The following is a 22,508-nucleotide window of genomic DNA, read 5'->3' as shown; positions in this document are numbered from 1 at the left end:
AAGTACCTTGCCGTTTACCCTGTACTCTGCCCTGGAGTTTGTCCTTCCAAAGTGTACCACCTCACACTTCTCCGGATTGAACTCCATCTGCCACTTGTCAGCCCAGCTCTGCATCCTATCAATATCCCTCTGTAAGCTCCAACAGCCCTCCACACTATCCACAACACCGCCTATCTTAGTGTCGTCCGCAAACTTACTAACCCAGCCCTCCACCCCCTCATCTAAGTCATCTATAAATATCACAAAAAGTAGAGGTCCCAGAATCGATCCCTGCGGGACACCACTAGTCACTGCCTTCCAATCCGAGGGCACTCCTTCCACCACAACCCTCTGCTTTCTACATGCAAGCCAATTCCTAATCCACACAGCCAAGCTTCCCTGGATCCTTGGCCTCTGACCTTTCTGAAGAAGCCTACCATGAGGAACGTTATCAAACGCCTTACTAAAATCCATGTAAACCACATCCACCACACTGCCCTCATCAATCTTCCTGGTCACCTCCTCAAAGAACCCTATCAGGCTTGTGAGGCAAGATCTTCCCTTCACAAAGCCATGCTGGCTGTCCCCTAATCAGTCCAATGATTCTCTCGGTGTTCATAAATCCTATCCCTCAGAATCCTTTCTAACAGCTTACCCACCACAGATGTGAGTCTCACCGGTCTATAATTCCCTGGCCTATCCCTATTACCTTTTTTGAACAAGGGGACAACATTCGCAACCCTCCAATCCTCCGGCACCACCCCCGTAGACAACGAGGACTCAAAGATCCTTACCAGCGGTTCAACAATCTCCTCCCTAACCTCTCGAAGCAGCCTGGGGAAAATCCCGTCAGGCCCCGGAGATTTATCTGTCTTAATATTATTTAACAACTTCAACACATCCTCTCTCTTGATATCTACAACCTCGAGAACATTACCCCTACCAGCACTCCCTTCCGCGTCATCAAGACCCCTCTCCCTGGTGAATACCGAAGAGAAGTACTCATTCAGAACTTCTCCCACTTCCGCCGCCTCCAGGCAAATTCTCCCACCTTTGTCCTTAATGGGACCTACCTTCACCCTAGCCATCCTCCTACCCTTCACGTACTTGAAAAAGGCCTTGGGATTTTCCTTAACCCTACTAGCCAAAGCCTTTTCATGTCCCCTTCTAGCTCTCCTCAGCCCTTTCTTAAGTTCCTTCCTCGCTACCTTATATTCCTCACGGGCCCTGTCTGAACCTTGCTGCTTATACCTCACGTATGTTACCTTCTTCTCCCTAACAAGTCGTTCCACCTCTCTCGTCACCCACGGTTCCTTCACCCCGCCATTCCTTCTCTGCCTCACCGGGACATATTTATCCCTAACATCCTGCATAAGATCCCTGAATATCGACCACATCCCCATGGTACATTTTCCTTCAAAAAGGACATCCCAATTTACACTCCCAAGTTCTCTCCTTATAGCCTCGTAGTTAGCCCTTCCCCAATTGAAAAACCTCTTGTCCTCTCTGCACCTGTCCCTGTCCATGACAATTTGAAAGGTTATGGAGCAATGGTCACTGTCCCCCAAATGCTCACCCACCAATAGATCCTTCACCTGTCCCGGTTCATTTCCTAAAACTAGATCTAACATGGCATTCCCTCTAGTCGGCCCGTCAACATACTGCGTCAGGAATCCCTCCTGGTGGTTCATATTCATTGGGTGCATTCTGTGGGATTGGTTGTGTTTGGTTGTTGCAATTTCTAGTGTGTTTCATTTGATTGTTATGTTGTTATATTTTTTAATTGTACTTTTTTACCTTTTGAGCTTTTTCTGTTGGTTGTATTGAATTTGCAATTTATGTTGCAATATTTGAAGCTATAGTTGCAAATGACTTGTAGTATTTTGTTATGTTGCATTTTGTCAAGACTCGCATTTTGTTGTGTTTGCTGTATTTGGCTTCAGTTATATTTGGTTGCATTATCGCATTTTATCTGATGTTTTGCGTTCAGTTGGGTTGGATTCATTTTGTTGAGTGTGTTATATTTTGTCTGGTTTATCGCAGTTTGTCAGTTTTGCTACGTTTTGTCAGAATTTGTTGGGAGTGTTTAGTCTGTTCAGTTTTATTTTTCCAGAATTGTTGCATTATGTGATGGTATTGCATTTCGTTGCCTTCGTTGTTTACTGTCAGTGATTGTCTTGTTTCTCAGGTTGGTTGCATTTGACAGGAATGTTGCATTTTGCCAGGTTTACTGCATGTTTCAGGATTGCTGTTAGTTTTCTTTTTCAGTATTTTGTGGGGAATGTTGTACTGTTTTGGGTTAATTCTATTTTTTCAAGTTTGCTTAATTTCATGGGTTCGGGTGTGTTGCATTTTGCCAGTTGTGTTATTTTGACCATTTTTATTTTGTGGTGCGTGCTGTATTTAATCAGGTTCGCTGCAATTTGTGGGGAATATTTCATTTTGTCAGATTTTATACATTGTTAATTTTTTGTGCATTGTTAGATTGTTGTATTTCTTTCGAGATTACTGTGTAAAACGTAGCACAGTCCAGCACTGGACAGGCCATTCGGCCCAGGATGTTGTGCTGATCTTGATGCCGATTTATACTAAATGTCCTCCTGTGTATCATCCAAACCCCTCCATTCCCTTCATATTCATGTGTCTATCGAAAAGCCTCTTAAACTCCACCAAACTGCCTGCTTCCACTACTACCCCTGGTTAACCCATTCCTGGCACCCACCATTCTCGGCGTAAAAAAACTTGGCCCTCATGTCACCTTTAAACTTTCCCCCTCTAATCTTACAAGCATGTCCTCTGGTGTTTGACATTTCTACCAGGGAAAAGATTCTGACTGTCTACCCCATCAGTGCCTTTCATAATTTTATAAGCTTCTATCAGGTCTCCCCTCAGCCTCCGTTGGCCCAGAAAAAACAACCCAAGTTTGTCCAACCTCTCCTTATAGCTCATGCCCTCTAATCCAGGCAGCATCCTGGTGAACCTCTTCTGCACCCTCTCCAAAGCCTCCACATCCTTCCTACAATGGGGCGACCAGAGCTGCACACATTTCTGACAGGTTTAAAGTTTGTTAGATCGGTTGATTGAATTTTGCAGATTGCTTCATTTAGTGCCTGTGTCGTACTTTGTGGGGTTTGATGTGTTGCATATTCTCTGTTCTGTTGCCATGTTTTTATGTTTTATAAACTTGTCCGTTGTATTTTGTTGGTTTGCTTTCACTTTGTGGGGATTGCTGTGTTTTGTTGGCAATGATTTGTCTTGTGTTTGTTGTATTTTGCTGGTTTTGTATTTTGTTCAATTTGCTGTTTCACTTTGCTCTGTTGTAGTATTGAACGGCATTTGGTGAATTGGTTTATTGTTGTCACTTGTACCGAAGTACAGTGAAAAACTTGTCTTGCATACCGTTTGTACAGAGCAATTCATTACACAGTGTATTGAGGTAGTACAGGGTAAAAACAATAACAGAATGCAGAATAAAGTGTTACAGTTACAGAGAAAGTGCAGTGCAGGCAGACAATATGGTGCAAGGTCATAACAAGGTTGATTGTGAGGTCAAGAGTCCACCTTATCGTACTAGGGGACTGTTCAATAGTCTTATAACAGCGGGATAGAAGCTGTCCTTGAGCCTGGTGGTACGTGCTTTCAGGCTTTTGTATCTTCTGCCCGATGGGAGGGGGGAGAAGAGAGAATGTCCAGGGTGGGGGTGGGTGGGGTCTTTGATTATGTTGGCTGCTTTACTGAGGCAGCGAGAAGTCCACGGAGGGGAGGCTGGTTTTTGTAATATGCTGGGCCGTGTCCACAACTCTCTGCAGTTTCTTGCGGGACTGGGCAGAGCAGTTGCCGTACCAAGCTGTGATGCATCAAGAGAGGATGCTTTCTGTGCTACATTTTGGCAAGATTTTTTGTATTTTGTCAGGTTTGATGGGGTTGGTGGATAACCCTGAGGTGCAGCTGGTAGAGCCACTGCCTCACAGCTCCGGAGACCCAGGTCTGATCCTGACCTCCGGCGCTGTCTGTGTGGAGTTTGCATGTTCTCCCTGTGACGGTGTGTGGGTTTTCTCTGGTTTCCTCCCAAATCCCAAACTTGGCCACTGTAAATTGCCCTGGGTGTGTAGGTGAGTGGTGGATCCTGAGGAGAATTGATGGGAATGTGGAGAGAAATTGGTGTAATTGGGTATGATGGTCAGCATGGACGTGTGGGCCGAAGGGCCTGTTGCTGTGCTGTAGGAATTCTATGACTGTAGGTCAGTGACTCTTGTCATAAGATTTTATTCAATCAAGGGATGTGGGCTCTGCATTTAATTGCCCATCCCTGGTTGCCCTCGAGAAGGTAGGGGTGAGCTGCCTTCTTGAACCACTGCAGTCCTTGAGGTGTGGGTACACCCACAGTGCTGTCAGGGAGGGAGTCCCAGGGTTTTGACCCAGCGACGGTGAAGGAACGGCGATATATTTCCAAGTCAGGATGGTGTGTGGCTCGGGGGGCAACTCCCAGGGGGTGGTGTTCCCTGTGCATTTGCTGCCCTGTCCTTCTAGCTGGTAGAGGTGGTGGGTTTGGAAGGTGCCGTCTAATGAGTCTTGGTGAGTTGCTGCAGTGCGTCCTGTAGATGGTACACACTCTGCTACTGCGTGTCGGCAGTGGAGTGAGTGAGTGGGTGTGGATGGGGTGCCAATCACACGGGCTGTTGTGTCCTGGATGGTGTTGAGCTTCTTGAGTGTTGTTGAAGCTGCCCTGACCCAGGCAAGTGGAGAGTGCTTTCACATCCAAGTGTTTCAAGAGCAGGCATAGTAGCATAGTGGTTAGCATAATGCTTTACAGCGCCAGCGACCCGGGTTCAAATCCGGCCACTGTCTGTAAGGAGTTTGTACGTTCTCCCCGTGTCTGTGTGGGTTTCTCTGGGTGCTCTGGTTTCCTCCGGGTGCTCCGGTTTCCTCCCACATTCCAAAGACGTACGGGTTAGGAAGTTGTGGACGTGCTTTGTTGGCGCCGGAAATGTGGCGACACTTGCGGGCTGCCCCCAGAACACTCTACGCAAAAGATGCATTTCACTGCATGTTTCGATGTACATGTGACTAATAAAGAAATCTTATCTCAAACTACGGTGAGGCCGCATTTGGAATACTGTGTTCAGTTTTGGTCACCCTGCTATAGGAAAGGTGCCATTAAGCTGGAAAGTGTGCAGAGGAGATTTACGAGTGTTACTTACCAGAAACAATAGAAACGCGAGACGTAGAAGTGTTAAAAACTGTTTTATTAATAACTACTTGTAATAGTAAGAAAAGTAAAAATTTTAGATATTAAATATTAACTCCAAAACTAAACTCGAAGTCTGTGTGTGGCAAATTCCCAAACCCCAAGTCTAGGAATAGTTCTCAAAGTTCAGTTCAGCGAGTCATCAGGTAGAACGGTGAGCAAAGGCTTTTGCAAAACCACTGTTGACTGAAGAGAAAATGTAGAGAGAGTTTATGAAATCCACATGTTCCACGATGGAACCCAGACGACACCTTAATCACTGAAGATCTCCACTGCTTTATTCCGAAGTATCTGCCACCCCGAAGGCATTTGATACATGGCCGCCACAGAAATACCGGTTTTCCAGTACAGGTAACGACAAAGTGGACTCCACTTGATTGCTCCAAAAATCCATACGTGGATTGCAGTGACAGACACAACTATTGTTCTTCATCCATCGATACAGAGACCGGCGGTCAGTGTCTCTCTCACTCTCTCGCTCTCTCACTCTCTCCGGCTCTCTCCGCAAACAGCCAGTCCAGCTCCAATTATAGTCTTGCCGTCTGTAGCTTGTAGATAGCGCGCGCGCACACACACACACACACACACACACACACACACACACACACACACACACACACACACACACACACACACACACCACACACACACACACACACACACACACACACCACTACTCTACTGTCCAGGTGCCTAAAGGGACATTCACCAAGTAGCAACCTGGCTCATAACACGAGGATGCTGCCAGGACTCGTGGAGGTTGATCAGGCTGGGACTTTATTCATTGGAGCGTAGGAGAAATGAGGGGTGATCTTATAGAGGTGTATAAAATCATGAGGGGCATAGACAGGGTGAATGCACTCAGTCTTTTTCCCAGGATTGGGGAATCAACAACCAGAGGGTATAGGTTTAAGTTGAGAGGGGAGAGATTTTAATAGGAACCTGAGGGGCAACTTTTTCACCCAGAGGGTGGTGGGTACATGGAACAAGCTGCCAGAGGAAGTGGGTGAGGCAGGTACATTAACAACATTTAAAAGGTGCTTGGACAGGTCCATGGATAGGAAAGGTTCTGAAGGATATGGGCCAAAGACGGGCAAATGGGACTAGCTTAGATGGGTGTCTTGGACAGCATGGATGAGTTGGGCCGAAGGGACTGTTTCTGCGTTTATTTCCTGCTATGAACTCCCTGGGCTCCCCAGTGAGGGACCACTGTTCACTTAAGTTGTTCCTTTCCTATGATGCACACTGAAGCTCTCACTGTTTCATATTTCCCGATGCTTCACTCACAATCTATTTAGTTGCTCATGTTTCAGCCGTGCCTGGCCGGTTTTCATATTTCTCAGGCCTCTGGCCTACCACGAATTTTTCTTTGATTTTGGTGCCATCCTTAACATGCTCAGCCCAGGACATCCTTCCTGTGGAACCTCCTTCCTCGTGGATTATACCTTTGTTGAGATTTATGACAAATCTCCTCCACTGTCACTGCCTGTAACTTTGCCTTTGGAACATTCTAATTGCCTGTCTTTAGGTTTAAGATTCTGCTGATGAGATGATAACACGGAAGGGTCATTAACTAGAACATAGAACACGTGACAGCACAGGAACAGGCCCTTCGGCCCACAAGGTCTGTGCTGACCACAACGCCGAATTAAAATAGTCCCACCTGCCTGCACGTAATCCGTGTCCCCCCATTCCCTGCCTGCCCATGAGCCAGTGTAAGTACCTCTTGAACACCACTGTCGTGTCTGCCTCCACCACCTCCCCTGACAGCCCGTTCCAGGCACCCACCGCTCCCTGTGTATGGGGAAAAAACTAAGCCTGCACATCTCCCTTAAATTTTCCCCCTCTCACTTTAAAGCTCTGCTCTCTAGTATTTGATATTTCTACCACGGGAAATAGACTCTGTCTAACTCTATCTATGCCTCTCATAATTTTATAAACCTCTATCAGGTCTCCACTCAGCTTCTGATACTCCAGAGAAAACAACCCAAGTTTGTCCAAACCTCTCCTTATAGCTCATACCGTCTAATCCAGGCAGCATCCTGGTGAACCTCCTCTGCACCCTCTCCAAAGCCTCCACATCCTTCCTACAATGGGACGAGCAGTACTGAACACCGTACTCCACATGTGGCCTAAATTGGTTTATTATTGTCACATGTACCAAGGTACAGTGAAAAACTTTGTTCTGCATGCCATCCATACAGATCATTTCGTCACATCAGTGCATCGAGGTAGTACAAGGGAAACCAATAACAGAAGGGCAGGCATGGTATGTAGCGGTTAGTGTAATGCTTTACAGCGCCAGTGACCCGGGTTCAAATCCGGCCACTGTCTGTAAGGAGTTTGTATGTTCTCCCCATGTCTGCGTGGGTTTCCTCCGGGTGCTCCGGTTTCCTCCCACATTCCAAAGACGTACGGTTTGGGAAGTTGTGGGCATGCTATGTTGGCGCCGGAAGCGTGGCGACACTTGCGGGCTGCCCCCAGAACACTCTACGCAAAAGATGCATTTCACTATGTGTTTCGATGTACATGTGACTAATAAAGAAATCTGATCTTATCTCTTAAAGTGTACAGAGAAAGTGCAGTGCAGGCAGACAATAAGGTGCAAGGCCACAACAAGTTTGATTGTGAAGTCAAGAGTCCATCTTATCGTACAATAAGATAATTGTACTATAGACAAAGTTTTATTGAGCTGCAATTAATCCTAATGTTTTCAGGAGTTCTATATTGTCAGATTGTATTTTGTCAGGTTTTCCATGTTGTGTCTGCTTTTTTTTTTAATCAGTTTTATTTAATTTGATGTGATTCAGATTTAGATTAGTTTATTGTCATATACACAGCGGTGCAATGAGATTCCTTGCCGGTGTTCACAGATTGAACAGTGTACATGGTGATACTAACTACAACAATACATACAGCAACCAGCAGCAAACACCAGAACGATGCAGAGACCGCAGTGCAGTCTGAAGTAGTGCAGAAATAAATGCAAAAGTGACAGTAACAGAATAATCGAGAGAGGGAGAGTGAAGGGTTCAAGAATGTGGCAGCACCACTGGGGAGGATGTATATTTTATCAGGTGTATTATCGGTGCTGAGGTCGAGAGGGTTGAGAGCTTCCAGTTCCTAGGAGTGAACATCACCAACAGCCTGTCCTGGTCCAACCACGTAGACGCCACGGCCAAGAAAGCTCACCAGTGCCTCTACTTCCTCAGGAGGCGAAAGAAGTTTGGTTTGTCCCCTTTGACCCTCACCAACTTTTATCCATGCACCATAGAAAGCATCCTATCTGGATGTATCACGGCTTGGTACAGCAACTGCTCTGCCCAGGACCCCAAGAAACTGCAGAGAGCTGTGGACACAGCCCAGCGCATCACAGAAACCAGCCTCCCCTCCTTGGACTCTGTCTTTACCTCTCATTGTCTTGGTGAAGCAGCCGGCATAATCAAAGCCCCCACCCACCCGGGACATTCTCTCTTCTCTCCTCTCCCATCAGGCAGAAGATACAGGAGCCTGAGGGCACGTACCACCAGACTTAAGGACAGCTTCTACCCCACTGTGATAAGACCATTGAACAGTTCCCTTATATGATGAGATGAACTATGACCTCACGATCTACCTTGTTGTGACCTTGCGCCTTATTGCACCGCACTTTCTCTGTAGCTGTGACACTTTACTCTGTACTGTTACTGTTTTTACCTGTACTACATCAATGCACTCTGCACTAACTCAATGTAACTGCACTGTGTAATGAATTGATCTGTACGATCGGTATGCAAGACAAGTTTTTCACTGTACCTCGGTACAAGTGACAATAATAAACCAATACCAATCTTGTCTCACACACAGAAACAGGTCCTTTGGCCCCCTGACTCCATGCTGACCTTGAGGCACCCATTTACACTAATCCTACACTGATCCCATTTCATTCTCCCCACATTCCCATCAACTCCCCCAGATTCCACCCCTCACCTGCACACTAGGGACAATTTACAGCGGGGGCGATTAACCCACCAACCCTGCACATCTTTGGGATGTGGGAGCACCTGGGGGAAACCCACGTGGTCACAGAGAGTATGTGCAAACTCCGCACAGACAGCAGCAGAAGTCGAGGTCGAACCTGGGTCACTGGAGCTGTGGGCAACAGCTCCACCAGCTGTGCCTGTATTGGGATTGTTGGGAACGTTTTGGGAATGTTGCACTTGTTGGAATTGATGTCAATGGTTGACTTCATTGTGGTTTATGGACATTTTTGGTTTGGTGTGTTGTATTGTCAGTTTGGTTTGCTGCTAGTTTTGTTTAAGTTTGTACATCTGGTCATTGGTTTGTGTACTTGGTTTATTTTATTTTGTATTTTTTGGGGGATTGTTAAATTTTGGCCGCGTTTGCAGTGATTTGTGTGTAGTTCCTGTATTTCGCTGGTTTATAATACTTGGAATAGTAATTGGTTTATTATTGTCACACGTACTGAGATACAGTGAAAAACTTTTGTGTGCCATCCAGATGGATCATTCTGTACATAAGTACATCGAGGTAGTACAAAGGAAACAGTCGAAAAAAACAGTACATTGGACAAAGAGGAATAACGAGGTAGTGTTCATGGGTTCATGGACCGTTCAAAAATCTGATGGCAGAAGGGAAGAAGCTGTTCCTGAATCGTTGAGTGTGGGTCTTCAGGCTCCTGTACCTCCTCCCCGATGGTAGCAATGAGAAGAGGGCATGTCCCGGGTGGTGAGGGTCCTTAGCGAAGAGGCACCGCCTCTTGAAAATGTCCTCGATGGTGGGGAGGGTTGTGCCCGTGATGGAGCTGGCTGAGTCTACAACCCTCTGCAGCCTCTTGCGATACTGCGCATTGGAGCCTCCATACCAAGCAGTGATGCAACCATTCAAAATGTTCTCCACTGTACATCTACGGAAATTTGGAGACATACTGAATCTCCTCAAATTCCTAATGAAGTAGAGCCACTGGCGTGCCTTCTTCATGATTGCATCAGTGTGCTGGGCCCAGGACAGATCCTCTGAGATGTTGACACCCAGGAACTTGAAGCTGCTCACCCCTTCCACCGCTGACCCCTCAATGAGAACTGGCAAAGTTGTAGTTACAACACCACTCAGCCAGTCCATCTATCTCACTCCTGTACGCCTCCTCGTCGCCACAGTGGTGTCATTGGCAAATTTATAGATGGTGTTTGAGCTGTGCCTAGCCACACAGTCATGAGCGTAGAGAGAGTAGAGCAGTGGGCTGAGTACACATCCTTGAGGTGCACCTGTGTTGATTGTCAGCAAGGAGGAGATGTTACTCATGATCCGCACTGACTGTGGAAGTCGAGGATCCAGTTGCAGAGGGAGATACAGAGGCCCAGGTTTTGAAGCTTGTTGATTAGTACTGAGGGGATGATGGTGTTGAACACTGAGCTGTAATCAACAAACAACAGCCTGATTTATGTTTTGCTGTCGTCTAGCTGCTCCAAAGCCGTGTGGAGAGCCAGTGAGACTGTGCCCGCTGTAGACCTGTTGTGGCGGTAGGCGAACTGCAGCAAGTCTAGGTTCTTGCCCAGGCAGGAGCTAATTCCAGCCATGACCATAATGTTGTCCAGGTCTTGTTGCACCAGGCATGGGCTGCTTCAGTCTGCGGAGTTGTGTAGGGAATCATCCACTGTGCGGTCACCGGAGATCCGTCAGCCCCACTGTGATGAGGGTGGTGAATCCCTGGAATTTACTGCCCCAGAGACTTGAGGAGGCTGCATCATCAGAAGTACTTCAGGAGGAATTGGATGCATTTTTTGAAAGACTGGGTATTATGGGGAACTGGCACACAGGCCTGGGGCAGATCAGCAGTGACCATATTGAATGTGGGGTAGGCTTAAGGGGCCAAGTCACCGCCTCCTGCTCCTACTTTAGTCACAATCAGCATGGAAACAGGCCCTTCAGCCCAACCAGTCCATGCCAACCAAGATGCCCCATCCAAGTGAGTCCCATGTGCCTGCATTTGGCCCATATCCCTCTAAACCTTTCCTATCCATGGACCTGTCCAAGTGTCGTTTAAAACTTGTTAAGGTACCTGCCCCACCCACTTCCTCTGGCAGCTCGTTCCATATACTGACCAGCCGCTGGGTGAAAAAGTTGCCCGTCAGGTTCCTATTAAATCTCTCCCCTCTCACCTTAATCCTATGCCCTCTAGTTGATTCCTCAACCCTGGGGAAAAAAAACCTGTCTGCCCTTCATGAGGTATACACCTCTATAAGGTCATCCCCCAGTCTCCTACACTCCAAGGAGCAAAGGCCAGGCCTGTCCAACCTCTCCCGATAACTCAGTCCCTCAAGTCCTGGCGGCATCTTTGTAAATCTTTTTTGCGCTCTTTCCAGTTGAGCACAATACTCCAAGTGTGGCCTCACCAGCTTTTGTTTAACTTTCTTTTGTTCTTGTGGAAGGAAGTTCTTCAGTCACCAGGTACAGAGGAGACAAGTAACATCCCAGCACTAGAGGTGAGCTGGGAACCAGGAGGAGCACAGGGAAAATCGCGTTCACTGGGGAAGTGTTACTGAGCTCAGCTGACAAGTCTTCAGGTCCTGATGGATTTTATCATGAGTCTTAACAGTGGGAAATGAAATAGCAGTTGTGTTGCTTTAATTTCCCCAAATTTCTTAAATTTTGGGAAGGTTCCATTAAATTGGAAAATAGTAAATTAACTCTATTTGAAAAGTGAAAAGTCAAAGTTGAGTTTATTGTCAGATGCACGTCCATGTGAGCACAGGTACAATGAAAAACTTACCTGCAGCAGCATCACAGGCACAGAGCAGCAGATAAGCAGCATTCACAAGAAAAACATAAATTAAACATAAGTTGTACACAATTTTTACAAGAAAACAATTAGCACAAAAGGTCCATTTTAGTGCAAAGTGGTCCCAGTGTTGCTGTACTGAGGCAGTGATTAGGGTTGTGCCGGTCGGTTCAAGAACCGAATGGTTGAAGGGAAGTAGCTGTTCCTGAACCTGGTGGTGTGGGACTTCAGGCTTCTGTACCTTCTGCCCGATGGGAGCTGTGAGAAGACGGCACGGCCCAGATAGAAAGAGACTGAGTGCAGGAAATTACAGGTTAGTGTAACATCTGCCACAAAATGTCAGAAGTGGTTGTTAAAGGTGTTACAGCAGGGCACAGAAATGTTGAAGGTAATCAAGTCAAGGCAGTCTGGTCTTGTGAAAGGGGAATCACCTTTGACCAATTTACTGGTGTTTTCTGAGGAAGGAGCACATGCTGTGGACAGGGTAGCTGGTGAATGCACTACACTGGCGGTGCACACGCTCCTGTTTACATCATCAGTGCTGAGGTCAAGAAGATTGAGCGCTTAAAGTTCCTAGGAGTGAACATCACCAATAGCCTGTCCTGGTCCAACTGCGTAGATGCCACAGCCAAGAAAGCTTACCAGCACATCTACTTCCTCAGGAGGCTGAAGAAATTTGGCATGTCCCTTTGACCCTCACCAATTTTATCAATGCACCATAGAAAGCATCCTATCTGAATGCATCACAGGCCTGGTACGGCAACTGTTCTGCCCCAGGACCACAAGACACTGCAGGAGAGTTTGTGCACACAGCTCAGCACATCATGGAAACCAGCCTCCCCTCCATGGGACTCTGTCTACACTTCTCACTGCCTCGGTAAAGCAGCCAATGTAATCAAAGACCCACCCACTCCCACCCCGGACATTCTCTCTTCTCCCCCCCTCCCAGAAAACAGAAGATACAAAAGCTTGAAAGCACATACCACCAGGCTCAAGGACAGCTTCTATCCCGCTAAGACTACTGAATGGTTCCCTAGTACTATAAGGGACCTCACAATCTACCCTCGTTGTGACTTTGCACCTTATTGTCTGCCTGCACTGCACTTTCTCTGTAACTGTAACACTTTATTCTGCATTCTGTTATTGTTTTCCCTTGTACTACCTCAAATGCATTGTATATTAAATTGATCTGTACGATCGGTGTGCAAGACAAGTTTTTCACTGTACCTCGGTACAAGTGACAACAATAAACCAATTTACCAAATGCCATTCAATACTACAACAGAGCAAAGTGAAACAGCAAATTGAACAAAATACAAAACCAGCAAAATACAACAAACACAAGACAAATCACTGCCAACAAAAACACAGTGATCCCCACAAAGTGAAAGCAAACCAACAAAATACAACGGACAAAGTTTATAAAACATAAAAACCATGGCAACAGAACAGAGAATATGCAACACATCCAAAACCCCACAAATATGACACAGGCACTAAATGAAGCAATCTGCAAAATTCCATCAACTGATCTAACAAACTGTAAACCTGTCAGAAATGTTGTGCAGTTGTGGTCGCCCCATTGTAGGGTGGATGTGGAGGCTTTGGAGAGGGTGCAGAGGAGCTTCGCCAGGGTGCTGCCTGGATTAGAGGGCATGAGCTATAAGGAGAGGTGGACACACTTGGGATGTTTTCTCTGGAGCGTCGGAGGCTGAGGGGAGACCTGATAGAAGTTTATCAGATTATGAGAGGCAGAGATAGGGTAGACAGAGTCTTTCTCCCAGGTTGGAAATGTTCAAACACCAGAGGATATACTTTTAAGGTTAGATGGGGGAAGTTTATTTTTTACACAGAGAGGTGATGGGTTGTCAGGATGGGTTACCAGGGGTAGGAGTGGAAGCAGGCAGTTTGGTGGAGTTTAAGAGGCTTTTCGATAGACACATGAATATGAAGGGAATGGGGGGATGTGGATGATACACAGGAGGACATTTGTATAAATCGGCATCAAGATCAGCACAACATCCTGGGCCGAATGGCCTGTCCAGTGCTGGACTGTGCTACGTTTTACACAGTAATCTTGAAAGAAATACAACAATCTAACAATGCACAAAAAATTAACAATGTATAACATCAGGCAACTGACCAAAATGTAATATTCCCCACCAAGTTGTAGCGAACCTGATTAAATACAGCACGCACCACAAAATAAAAATGGTCAAAATAACGAGGCTCAAACCACCAGGTTGAAGGGACCGCTTCTATCCCACTGCTATAAGACTATTGAACGGTCCCCTTAGCACGATAAAGGACTCTTGACCTCTCAATCTACCTCATTATGGCCTTGCTCCTTATTGTCTGCCTCCACTGCACTTTCTCTGTAACTGTAACACTTTATTCTGCATTCCTGTTATTGTTTTCCCTTGTACTGCCTCAATGCACTGTGTAATGAATTGACCTGTACGATCGGTATGCAAGACAAGTTTTTCACTGTACCTCGGTACAAGTGACAATATGTGAACCAAGTTACTGGTGCTGTGAGGAAGCAGCACGTGCTGCGGATGGAGGGGAAATATCGGATGTATCTCAGTTAGGAGCAACAGCCCAAGTGGCTTATTCTCTTCTGTGTTTGCATCAGGCATTTGATAAGATGCCACATCAAAGGTAACCTTGAAAGTGAAAGCTCATGGTGGAGGAGGTAACATATTGAGGTGGGTAGAAGATTAGATGGGAAACAGGGTTGGCATGTGGGTCTTGGCAGGGTGGGTGTGGAGAGCGGGATTCCTCTTGTGGGAGAATGTGGAACCCGTCACTGTTTAAAATAAGGTGCTGCCCGTTTAAGAGGGGATGCTAAATTCTGGAAATGAAAGGGTTAACGTATGAGGAGCGTTTTGATATCTCTGGGCCTGTACTCAGTGAAATTCAGAAGGATGAGGAGGGATCTCACTGAAATCTACTGGGTATTGCAAGGCCTGCAGAGACTGGACGTGGAGAGGATGTTTCCAGTATTCTGAGCTGTGCCCTCGGATCCTCGACTTTCAACTGAAGGGACATCCCTTTCGAACTGAGCTGAGGAGGAATTTCTTCAAACCTGAGGGCGGTGAATCTGTGGAATTGTTGCCACAGAGGGCTGTGGAGGCCAAGTCATTGGTGTATTTAAGATCGATAGGTTCTTGATTGGTAAGGGGGTTAAGGGTTACAGGGAGAAGCCGAGAGAATGTGGTTTGAGAAAATCTGCCATGATTGAATGGCAGAGCAGACTCAATGGGCTGAGTGGCCTAATTGTCTGCTCCTTTATCTTTCACTCAGTTACAGGTCATTACCCTGTGAACTTAACGCGAACTTCACACGAACAAGGAATGTCATTGTACCCTGGTGTATATGACAATAATCTGAATCGGAGTCTTTGGAACTCTCTTCCTCAAAGGGCAGTGGAAACAAAAGTCTTGGAATATTTTTAAGGCTTAAATAGATCTTTGGTCAGTTGGGGAGTTGAGGGTTTTGGGGGAACAGGCAGTAAAGTGGTGCTGAGGCCAAGGTCAGGTCAGCCATGTTCTCATTGGTCGACCCCTGTGCCTGTTTCAGACGTTCTTGCATTGGGTACAGAGAAGGTTAACAGGCACTTGTGGCCAGGTTTTGGGATGGGGGGGTGGGGTATGTGTCCTGGGCATGGGCCGCTGGCGGGAGAGATTGGGGGAGCTGGGGCTCGGAGGGGTTGAGATAAGATAAGATTTCTTTATTAGTCACGTGCATCGAAACACACAGTGAAATGCATCTTTGTGTCGAGTGTTCTGGGGGCAGCCCACAAGTGTCACCACACTTCTGGCGCCAACATAGCACGCCCACAACTTCCTAACCCGTTTGTCTTTGGAATGTGGGAGGAAACCGGAGCACCCGGAGGAAACCCACGCAGACATGGGGAGAACGTACAAACTCCTTACAGACAGTGGCCGGAATTGAACCCTGGTTGCTGGCGCTGTAATAGCGTCACACTAACCGCTACACTACCGTGACTCTATCAGTGACGGGGTACTCCCTGTGAGCAGGGCGGTACCTGACGGTCCAGGCGACCTCTCCCTGTGGGACTGCGCCGGGGACAAGACAGTCGCCCACCTCTTTATGGGCTGTAGGTTTGCGAGGAGGGTGTGGCGAAAGATGCAGGGGTCCTTGTCACGGTTCATCCCCAAGCAGCTGCGTACAGAGGATTCTCTGATCTACGGGCTGCTCCCAGGGACACACACACAGATGGACATCAATTGCTGCTGGAAGGTCATCAACTCGGGGAAAGACGCCCTTTGGTCTGCCCAAAAATTGTTGGTCTCCCAGCACTGCGAGATGTCCATAGGGGGGATGCTGCTGTCTGGCACATTCCAGGCTGCAGGAGTACGTGCTGAGGGACGCACTGAAGCTGGGTGCAGCCAACGCAAGGGCTCGGTGGGGAAGGACGACAGTTTAGGGTTCTTCTGCCACAGGAGGAGGGGCGGGGTCAGGCGAGGAAGCCCCTTAAATATTGGGGTAGCACCCCAGAGAGCCACACAAGTGTCATCGGTGCTGTGGTTCTTTATAAAAAGGTAACACTAATGATTGATCCGTACACGAATGTAAAGGTTCAGTGTTGGTATTAGTATTGGTTTATTATTGTCACTTGTACTGAGGTACAGTGAAAAACTTGTCTTACAAACTGATCATACAGGTCAATTCATTACACAGTGCAGTTACATTGAGTTAGTACAGAGTGCATTGATGTAGTACAGGTAAAAACAATAACAGTACAGAGTAAAGTGTCACAGCTACAGAGAAAGTGCAGTGCAATAAGGTTCAAGGTCACAACAAGGTAGATCGTGAGGTCAGAGTCCATCTCATTGTATGAAGGAACTGTTCAATAGTCTTATCACAGTGGGGTAGAAGCTGTCCTTAAGTCTGGTGGTACGTGCCCTCAGGCTCCTGTATCTTCTACCTGATGGAAGAGGAGAGAAGAGAGAATGTCCCTGGTAGGTGGGGTCTTTGATTATGCCGGCTGCTTCACCAAGGCAGCGAGAGGCAAAGACAGAGTCCTTGTATATAGATTGTTTTTTATGATGAATAAAGTTTATTTTGGAATAAAAAGAAGACCTCTGCCTGTGCCGCGGTGACGGATGGTTTTTGGCGCCGGTTTAACTTTGCTCTCTGGTTCCAGGTGAAGGTCTGGTTCCAGAACAGACGGACAAAGCAGAAGAAGGAACAGAGCAGGGACTATGACAACAGATCTCCCGGCACGTCTGAGTCCAAGGCCACCCGCAACATCCTGCGGCTGCTGGAACAGAGACGACTGTTGCCCCCTCCACCGGCCGCCAGCCTGCTCCCCCAAGGACCCAGCTCGCTCGGACCCCCGGTGGGCAACGACGGCTGCGGCCTGGTCTCGTCCACCAGCAGCTCACCGGGGCTGGCCGGACCCCCCTTCAGCCTCTCTGCCCCTCCCCTCGCCACCTCCCCGCCCCAGAGGCCGGGCAGCACCCAGGAACTCTCAGCCGGCTACGGAGTGGGCACATCGGCCTTTGAGCCTTACGCACGGACGGAACGCGGGGACAGTGGCCCAGAGAAGAGGCCAAGTTCATAGAGAGAGAGAGAGAGAGAGAGACGGTGGTGGTGGTGGTGGGGGGAGAGAGAGGCAGGGGGCAGAGAGAGATCCCACCCAACTGCTGTGGCGTCTTGTGTCTGAGTTGTACCACTATCCGCTCGATGTGTCGGCTCTTCCAGAGGGGTCCCCCCCGTCCCTCCGCCCGCGGAGGGGCACAGTGACGTTGGGACGGTACCAGTCTGGGAACGGCGGGACTGACCAGGCACCGTGGGGTTCGGGGGTCCAACGGCGGAGGTGGTTTTGTTGCCCTAGCTCTGGGGGGACGTCCTGCACCACATCCTGCAGTCCCCCAAGCCCCCCCCTCGCACACCAGCCCCCTCTTGCCCCCACCCCGCACTCGGACCACCCTCCTGGGATGTGGACCTCGCACGGGTTGCCCCGAAAGTCAGGTGCGCCAACTCTGGGCCACCCGTTCCCCCACCCCTGATCCATGACAGAGCAGGGAAACCCCTCAGAATTGGGAATCTGGTCTCCCCACCCCCCACAACTCACAAATCCCAACTCCCCACCTGCTCCCCCTGGGACACTGTTCCTATCTCAAGAATTCCCGGAGGACGAGGAACGCCTCATGGTGCTAGGGAATATGGGAGACCGCACCAAGCTTGGAGGGGCTGGCAGACACTGTTACACCTTCACCCCTCACCCCCAAACCCCCCCTTCCTTCCCCCCGACTCCCCCGCCCCAGACCACCGGCCCTGGTGCTTTTGGTGCAGTTGTACCACTCCCCACTGGAAGGCAGGAGGCTGGTCTTGCCTTCCTCACAGAGGTGGGGGCTCACATCCCTATTGACCCCCCGCCCCTCACCACCCCTCCCCAGGGGCAGCACTACTGCTGCCCAGCCGCTCCCCGCTCGAATGCTTCACGGGATCCGCACTGCCGTAAAGTTCACTGCGAGGGGTGTGCAGGGAGTGCGCCACCCACCCCCCATCCGCGCCCCCCCACCATTCCCCCACCCCTCACACTTCACCCGCCTCCAAGCCCAGGGTTCTGATGACGTTTATTAAATTATAACTTATTCAGACAGGTCGGCTGCAGTGATTTTTGTCCCGGCTGGGCTCAGGACGGAGGCGGTGGAGAGGGAGGGAGGGGTGTGGGGGAGGGGGGGAGGGGGTGGGGGATGTGTGCATGGTGGAGGGAGGGGTGTGGGGAGGGAGGGGGTGGGGGAGGTGTGTGTTCGGAGGGATGGGATGTGGGGAGGGAGGGAGGGAGGGGGTGAGGGAGGTGTGTGTGCTCGGAGCAAGGGGTGTGGGGAGGGAGGGGGTTCGGAAGGGAAGGTCAGCGGGGAGGTCAGTGGGGGGTTGGAAGGGGGGTTGTAGGGTGGGGGGGTCAGAGGTGGGGGTTGGAGGGGGGGTCCGTGTGCAGAAATCACGGCGGCCACAGCACAGACACCCCCCCATTCCTGTGGTGGAGGGAGGGGGTGTGGTGGGGGGCAATTTTTCACCCTCCAGACCCCTCCCAACCCCCCTCCCAGCCCCCCCATTCCCCCTCCCCAACCCCCTCCCAACCCCCCATCCCCCCTCCCCAACCCCCTCCCAACTCCCATCCCACGCCCCTCCCATCCACCCTCCCATCCCCCTCCCTACCCCCAAAACCCCCCACCTCCCATCTCCCTCTCCCAACCCCACTCCAAACCCCCTTCCCAACCCCCATCCCCCTCCCAACCCCCTCAACCCCCCCTCAACCCCCCCGCCAAACAGGGCAGGAATGGGGGGTCTGTGCTGTTGCCACCCTGATTTCTGTACATGGACCTCTCTCCGACACCCCTCTAAACTCTCCCGACACCCCCCAACACTTCCCCACCCCTCCCTCACAGCTGGCAGCCCCTTGTCACCCGTCCCTGGACCCCTGAGACTGGACAACATCTGGCACAGCTGGGGCCTTGGACTGGGGGAGGGGCAGTGCGGGAGTGAGTGGGAAGTGGGGGAAGGATTGAGGGTGGGGACAGTGGGGGTGTGTGAGAGGGAGGGAGTGAGGGTGAGGGGAAAGGTTGATGGGGTGAGTGATTAGGGGAGGGGTCTGTGGATTCAGTGACGGACACCCCCATCCCCTCATCCCCCACCTCACACCTCCCCTCCCTCAAGCCCCCAGCTCCCTCAACCCCCACCCCCACCTCCCTCCTCCCTCCTCCCTCCTCCCTCCTCCCTCAACCCCCCATCCCCCACCTCCCACCTCCCTCAACACCCACCTTCCCCTCACCCCCTCATCTCGCCCTCACCTCCCCCCTACCTCCCCTGCCCCTCACCCCCTCATCTCCCCCCAACCTACCCCCTACCTCGGCTTCCCACTCCCCACTCTGCACCAACTCAATGTACCTGCACTGTGTGATGAATCGACCTGTACCATGAGTTTGCAGGACAAGTTTTTCACTGGACCCCGGTACAAGTGACAATAATAAACCAATTCCAATACCCCCTACGACCTCCCCACCCCCTAACTCCCCACCCCCTCACCCCTCATCTCCCACCCCCTCAGCCCCCCACACCCCACCTCCCACCCCCTCACCACCTCACCCTCACCCTCCCCCACCCTTACCCCTCCACCTCTCCCCTCACCTCCCTACCTCCCCTCACCTCCCTCATCCTGCCCCCCCAACTCCCCCTCCCTTACTCCACCTCCCTCACTACCCCTCCCTCAGCCCCTCTCTCCCTCTGTTCTCCCCACCTCCCTCATTTCCTTGCCAACTCTCCCACTTTACCCCTCTCCCCTCCAAACTCACTCTCCCAACTCCATCCCCTCACTCTCCCCCTCAGTCCCTTCTTTATTCCCCACCTACCCCCTGCAACCCCCTACACTTCCCTCTCATCCAACTCTCCCTGCCCCCTCTCCCCTATCCCTGTCACTCAAACCCTTCTACCCCTCTCCCCCTCAAATACCCATCCCTCCCTCTGTCCCTCCTCCTTCATCCCTCCACCTTCCTCCCCTCCCTCCTCCCTCTCTTACCCCACTCCCCTCACTCCGTCTCCCTCCCTCACGCCTCCTTCACTCACCCCTCCGACTTCCTCACCCCTTCTGCCCTCTCCCTCACTATCCCGACCCTCTTCCACTCCCCTCCCCAGGGATCTGAGCCCTGTTCTCTGGGAAAGCTCTTCAGTGTCCCGGGACAGTCTCCCTCCCTGGCCATTCGGCCCCTCCTGCCGTGAGTGGGTCAGAAGGCAGCCCAAGGGCCGGTGAAAGTCCGAGGGAGCTCGGTTAGGGTCGGCATCACTAACTCTCAGAACCAGCCGGAACCGCCGCCGTTAAACATAATCAGAGAGCTGTGTCATCTCCAGCCCCGGCAGCGGGTGGGCTGAGCTACCCCTGCTCCTTGCCACTTCCAGAGAACAGCCAGCAGAATGTACTGGAAACAGGAGCGGTGGGTGCTCTGTCCAACTGGGGCAGTGTCTGGACTGGGAGGCATCTTGGGACCAGAGTCACAGAGTCATACAGCACAGAAACAGGCCCTTCAGCCCAACTGGTCCATGCCGACCAAGATGCCCGTCTAAGCTCGTCCCATTTGCCTGTGTTTGGCCCATATCCCTCTAAACCTTTCCTATCCGTGTACCTGTCCAAGTGACTTCTAAATGTTAATGTACCCACCTCTAACACCTCCTCTGGCAGCTCGTTCCATATACGGACCACCCTCTGGGTGAAGAAGTTGCCCCTCAGGTCCAGATTAAATCTCTCCCCTCTCACCTTAAACCCATGCCCTCTAGTTCTTGATTCCCCAACCCTGGAAACAGACTGAGTCCATTCGCCCTGTCTATGCCCCTCATGATTTCATACACCTCTGTAAGGTCACCTCTCAGTCTCCTACGCTCCAAGGAATAAAGTCCCAGCCTGTCCAACCTCTCCCTATAACTCAGGCCCTCGAGTCCTGGCAACATCCTCATAAATCTCTTCCGCACTTTTTCCAGCTTAATGACGTCTTTCCTGTGGCAGGGCGACCGACTGTACACAGTACTCCAGGTGCTACAGGACAAGCTCAGGAGGGAGCAGTGGGTGGGGGTGTTTGCCCCATGGACCTCTCCTGGAGGGGTGGTGGGGAGGGGGCTGTTCTCACTCCAGGGACGGTGCTGTAAGGGGAGGTGAGCTGGTTCCTCAAGGGCGGTGAGGAGTCAGCTGTGTTGGGGGGTGGGAGGGGAGGGCCAGGAATGGGGAGTGGGAGTGAGGGAGCTGCTCTACTTTAGCTCGATGGCCCAGATGCCCTGAGCTGCTACAGTGCCGTGGTCCCAGATCACAGGCCCAATGGGAGTGAAAGGTCAGGCCTGATCTCATTGAGTGGGACATCACGTTCCGGGGCTGAATGGCCTCCTGATGTCGTTCTGGCCCCGAGGGTCCAGAGGGGGGATTGTCCACACGGGGCAGCCAGACTGCCCCCTCCCGCAGCGCTCTCCTCCCCCACCCCCATCCTCTGATGACATCATTCTGCTGCAGTAAGGGAAACATGGACTGCAGTGGGGGAAGGCACTAGATGTATGTAACCCTGCTGCTGCCCCTGTCACACCCCAGCTCTGGTACCCGTCTGCTGTGCTGGGGCGGACGGGGCAGTGACCCGTTCAGTCTGATCCCGGGAGTGTGTGAGCATAGAACACAGGACAGTACAGCACAGGAACAGGCCCTTCGGCCCACCATGTCCGTGCCGACCCTGATGCCAAATTAAACTAAATCCTTTCTGCCCGCACATGGTCCATATCCCTCTGTTCCCTCTTTAAAGCCTCTTAAACACCACTATCATATCTGCCCCACTAGCCCCTGGCAGCCCGTTCCAGGCACCCGCCGCTCTCTGTGTAAGTGAAAAACTTGCCCCGCACATCTCCTTTAAACTCCAGGTGAAGGGTCTCGACCCGAAATATCAACTGTTGATTTCCCTCCACAGATGCTGCCCGACCCGCTGAGTTCCCCCAGCTCCT

The 22,508-nt window shown here is 50.5% G+C and overlaps 1 protein-coding gene across 1 annotated transcript in view; it reads left to right on the top strand.

The window, feature by feature from the left end:
- Positions 1 to 17,598, top strand: part of vax2 (ventral anterior homeobox 2) — a 73,049-nt gene extending 55,451 nt beyond the window's left edge. The window contains exon 3 of the mRNA XM_052033116.1: positions 17,179 to 17,598. Within this exon, the coding sequence (XP_051889076.1) occupies positions 17,179 to 17,598 (420 nt within the window). The remainder of the gene's footprint in view (positions 1 to 17,178) is intronic.
- Positions 17,599 to 22,508: the final 4,910 nt, after the last annotated feature.

The sequence above is a fragment of the Pristis pectinata genome, chromosome 2 (assembly GCF_009764475.1).
Source record: "Pristis pectinata isolate sPriPec2 chromosome 2, sPriPec2.1.pri, whole genome shotgun sequence".
NCBI lineage: Eukaryota > Metazoa > Chordata > Chondrichthyes > Rhinopristiformes > Pristidae > Pristis > Pristis pectinata.
Note: the sequence above shows the minus strand (reverse complement) of the source record. Positions and strands in the feature narration are given on the sequence as shown.